This window comes from Sardina pilchardus, chromosome 16 (assembly GCF_963854185.1).
Source record: "Sardina pilchardus chromosome 16, fSarPil1.1, whole genome shotgun sequence".
In the NCBI taxonomy this organism is placed as follows: Eukaryota; Metazoa; Chordata; class Actinopteri; order Clupeiformes; family Clupeidae; genus Sardina; species Sardina pilchardus.
This window is the reverse complement of record NC_085009.1, coordinates 13,165,666-13,170,665: the sequence shown is the minus strand read 5'-3', so window position 1 is coordinate 13,170,665 and position 5,000 is coordinate 13,165,666. Positions and strand designations below refer to the sequence as shown.

At 51.3% G+C, this 5,000-nt stretch overlaps 1 protein-coding gene across 2 annotated transcripts in view; it reads right to left on the bottom strand.

The window, feature by feature from the left end:
• The window catches only part of exoc6b (exocyst complex component 6B), a 98,398-nt gene that overhangs the window by 29,511 nt on the left and 63,887 nt on the right, over positions 1-5,000 (bottom strand). For both annotated transcript variants that reach the window (XM_062516410.1, XM_062516411.1), the window contains one exon: positions 4,635-4,776. In XM_062516410.1, coding sequence (XP_062372394.1) covers positions 4,635-4,776 — 142 coding nt within the window. The remainder of the gene's footprint in view (positions 1-4,634; positions 4,777-5,000) is intronic.

Sequence of the window (5,000 nt, the reverse complement as noted above, 5' to 3'; positions counted from 1 at the left end):
GAGAGCGCGAGGGGAGGAGGAGGAGGAGGAGGAGGAGAAGGGGTGGAGGTGCCGGAGGTTTTTTTTTTCCGGAGGTTTCTGTGGCCCGGGGATGGAGGAGCTTGCGGAGAAATGGGAGCAGGGGCAAGAGATTGGGGGGTGTGGGAGGGTGATGGTGGACAGAGGGGTTAGGGGGTGGAGATGGTGGAGGGGTGGGGGGGATTCGGGGGATTCGGGGGCAGCTCCCTTGCAGGAGTGTCCCCACGTCTCTCCGGCTCTGCCACAAGAGGCTTTGTGGAGTCCATCCGAAAAGAAGGGGGCCAAAAGAGTAGAAAAAAAAAAAAACACTAAATGGACACACACAAAAAAATCATCATCAAATAGCCATTAATCCAGCTCAAAGTTGGGGGAAAGACAGGGGGTGGATGAAAGAGAGAGAGCAAGAGAGAGAGAGAGAGAGAGAGAGAGAGAGAGGAGAGAGAGAGAGAGAGAGAGAGAGAAGTGAGGGGGTACGTGCGGAGGGCTGAGGTCCCTGCCTTTTCCCCCAATAACCCAACAGCTCCTTTGTCCGCATCATTCCCATGGGGCCGCTGTCCCGAGGTGGCGGCACGGGACGGGATGAGGTGAGCGCTCGAGAGGGGGGCCGTTGAGGTTGGATGCGAGACCGGTCCCCGCTTTCGCTCCCTCTCTCTCTCTCTCTCTCTTTCTCTCTCTCTCACTCCGCCCTCTCTCTCTCTCCACCCTCTCTGGCTCTCCCTAACCCCCTCATTTGGAAGGGGACTCATAAACAAGGGAGTTTTCGCCCCCTCGTGAAAAGAGGGGAACGGTTTTGACACGCAGAGACAAAACGCGCCAAAGCGAGGCGAGATCCCTTTCACCCCTGGACGCTGTGCGCTTTTCTCCGCTCTCGGGGAGGATTACACGCCTGCCATCTCCAGTCCTGACCCCTGGAGGACCAAGCCAGATCCCTTACCCCCCCACCCCCCCCCCCCCCCACCCCACCTCTCCGCATCACCCCCCACTAACCGCCCCCTCACCACCACCCTCCTGCCAACCTTGCACATCCCTCGCGGCCTTTTGGAGATGAAAGCGCCCGCGTGGTATTCGCCACTGGGTGGGCAGGAGGGGGGCGCGGGGGGGCACGGGGGGGGGGGGGGGGGGCCTGGGGTCCAGATGGCAACCGGGGTTCACGTGACGTGTCTGTCACATCGCATCTCGTCACGTCGAGTATAAAAACACGCGTGACAGTGGCGTCCCCTCTCTTTTGTGGCTCCTGCTCCGCGCCATGTCAAATCTCGCTCCGACGAGACTTTCCAACCCCGGTGCAACCTGGAACTGACTTCGAGGGGCCCGGCTATTGAGGGGCTTTTTTTGTTCTTCTTTTCGTCCCTCTTTCTCTTCTCATTTCTTTCTTTCTTTCTTTCTTTCTTTCTCTCTCGCTCTCGCTTCCTCTCTCTTTCCCATCCTCCCTGCCTGGTTCTGTTGTGCTTCCCTCGCTTGATGGGGTGACCAGCATTCCATAAGGAGTTTAGAGAGACAATCAGCAAGTGAGAGTCAGGAATGGTGCCACAAGTCAGGGGGAAAGACTGATTAACAGCGCCCCCTGTGGACATCCAATAAAACTGCGGCTGACAAAACTTTCTGAAAGAGCAGACCTGAACTTTTGGAGTGCAGTTTCAAAACATTACAATTTATGAGAAATGACAAATAAAGGCAGATAAAAATCATCTCTTGAATGCTCTGATGAGGGAGCCCAAAAATAAAGTAGAAAAAGGTCTAGTTGCAGAACTTGGGACACAGATCTCTCGGGACTTCAGGGTTAGAAAAAAAAATAATGCTTAGCTCATGTCATGAGGCAAGTTCTAATGACTCATTGGTCTCCATCTGAGTTTCAAAATGATTTCAGTAAAGTTCCACAGTTGGTGTTAACACTGAATTATTATCCCACCGCATCGTGCTGAACGCAGAGAATGCCAAACTGTGTTGGTTTAACAAATCTCGAGACGGTAAAACACGTTACGTCCGAAAGAGGCTTTGCTCCAAAACAAACCACTTAACAAACCCATTCTGCATCGTCATGATGCTCTCAGTTCTATTGTCTTCCTATTGGAAACTTTCCGCTACTTCTCCTGGGGGTGAAATCAGTGATGTGGTGGAAAGGCAGAACGAAAAATTGCGCCCAGCACGGCAAGGGGCCCGTCTCGCTCCGTATGCCAGTTCATAAACTTACTGGCCACTGAGTCACACAGCGAGAGGGAGCACGGGGAGGATATTCGATGAGACGTTCACACTTCATCGTTTTTGCCTCCCCTGACATGATGGGAAAATCTATTAGCCTGGCTGTCAGTGGCGAGAGGCGTCATCTTGCAATGGTGACGAGGGCCAAGGAAGTGTCCATTCCATCCCATCCCAATCCCGCCTCTCAGCATCAATGAGCCTCGCTCCTCACAGGTGTGTGTCTATGTGTGCATGTGTGTGTGTGTGTGTGTGTGTGTGTGTGTGTGTGTGTGTGTGTGTGTGTGTGTGTGTGTGTGTGTGTGTGTGTGTGTGTGTGGGGCTGCTTGATCGGCACAGCAGGCAGGTATCTGGGGGAACGTTTTCGGGTGGGTGTGTGAGGGAGGTGGTGACAGGCCCAGGCGCTGACCCGCCTCATTCTCACGGCCGAGCGCAAATTCTGAAATGCCGAGCCGCTGACGCACAACGCCAACGCCCCGAAGACCGCTGCGGCTGAGCTGGACGACGACGGCGCTCCGGCTCCGAGATGGACCGGTCTCCGCGCTCCCACACTCCTACTGAGGAGGTGGAACGGGAGCAGGGACAACAGCGATGGTGGGAAAAGGGCTTGGGGTGGATGGGAAGAGGAGCGGGTGGATGGGAAGAGGAGCGGGTGAGGTGATGGGAAGAGGAGCGGGTGGATGGGAAGAGGGGCGGGTGGAGAGGATGGGAGGGTGAGAGGAAGAGATGGAGTTGTGGGTGTGTATGTGGTTGTGGTTGTGTGTACATGTATGTGTATGTGTGTAGTCTCTGTGTATATGTGTGTGCGTATGTGTGTGTATACGTGTGTGTGTATATGTGTGTGCGTATGCATATGTATGTGTGTGTGTGTGTGTGTGTGTATACGTGTGTGCGTGTGTGTGTATATATGTGTGTGTATATGTATGTGCGTATGCATATGTATGTGTGTGTGTGTGTGTGTCAGGGATGGAAATTAACGTTTTTGTCCACCTGCCACTGTGGCAGGTAGATTTTAAAATCTACCAGCCACTCAACATTTTTACCAGCCAATATTCAACCGTTCCATACATTATATAGGGATGTAACGGTATGGAAATTTAACCCCACTGTTATAGTGACCAAAATTATCACGGTTTTTGGTAGCCTATTATCGCGGTATTGTGTTCAATATGTTAAGAAAGCACTGATAGGCCTGGCCTACACAAGCTGAAATAGTTTTTAAAAAGTGTGACCGCGTCTATTACATTACAAAAATACAGGCAACACCTTATTGCCTTAAGCGGGATAGGCTACAGATCATTCAGAGCAGTGGCAATCCTAGTCTCTGCTCAACCCTCCACACACACAGAAAATGCCTTGTCTTGTTTCTACTTCATATTTGAATTCATACACTTTATATATTTTGTTAACAATTTACAGCATTTTAGGATCTGCATAATTACTCAAAATATTCAGTCATTTGAATACTTCATATTGATTACACTTGTCTTTAATGATATTTTAGGGGTGGTGTGTAGGTCTAATTGAGTGCCTGTCACTTTAAAAAGTACGTGAACATAATTAGGTTTCATTCGGTTTTAGAAAAATAGTCACACATAGTTCGAGGACACATGTTTTCATTAAATAACATGAATGTTCAAAAAACTAAGAAGGTAAGGGAAATATTTCTGGCGTCATAGAAAAGATAAGTGTCTTGCAATGTTAACGTCTATGATTTAGGTAGGTTACTGTGGTATGGCATTGTGAGTTGTTCCGTTCACTTTTTCCTTGGTCATGTTTAATTGGCTGCGCCGCTGCGTGCTTAACTTAGGTACCATGCCTCGGAGTTTTGGTATATCTGTTATATATTCAATGTATTTCCTACCTAAACGTATTAACCGGTAGCCTCGTTGTAAATGTAAACAGTCAATGGTTGTAGGCTATCTAGCTGCCACCTTAACTGGAAGCGTAGGCTAGGCTCTTATGGCCACTGACGCAATGATGAGAGCCAACATTCTAAGGCGCTCCGTCCCAGAATATTTGTTGTGTCCGTCATGTCCATGCTATCTATCGATGTTGGGGATATTGATACAAGGCGTGTGTTCTTAACTCTGTGGCGACTGCTAATATCCTGATGAAATAAACAACTTGAAGTAGAGGTAGTTGCTTACCCGCCAGAGTGGCGGGTGTGTTGACATATTTCACCCGCCAGCGCGCAAAACTACACGCATTTGGCGGGTGGCGGGTGGCTAATTTCCATCCCTGGTGTGTGTGTGTGTATGCATATATGTGTGTGTGTGTGTGTGTGTGTGTGTGTGTGTGTGTGTGTGTGTGTGTGTGTGCGTGCGTTCATGTGTGTGTGTGTGTGCATATGTGTGTGTGTGTGTGTGCATGCGTGTGTGTGTGTGCGTGCGTGTGTGGTCGGCTGTTGGGGTACTCACGCTCGCACTCCCTGACGTCCACGTTGAACTGCTGCAGCGCTCCCATGGACACCTGCCGCACGTCGGCCTCCAGCAGCAGCTGCAGCAGCGAGGTGGAGAGGTGCTTACACGCCGACATGCACGCCGTCTGGGCCACCTTACCCTGAGAGAGGGAGAGAGGGAGAGAGGGAGAGAGGTCAGAAGTGGAGGAGGAGGAGGTGAAGGAGGAGGAGGTGGAGGTGGAGGAGGAGGAGGAGGAGGAGGAGGTGAAGGAGGAGGAGGTGGAGGTGGAGGTGGAGGAGGAGGAGGAGGAGGAGGAGGAAGAGAAAGAGGAGGTGGAGGAGGAGGAGGAGGGGGTGAAGGAGGAGGAGGTGGAGGTGGAGGAGG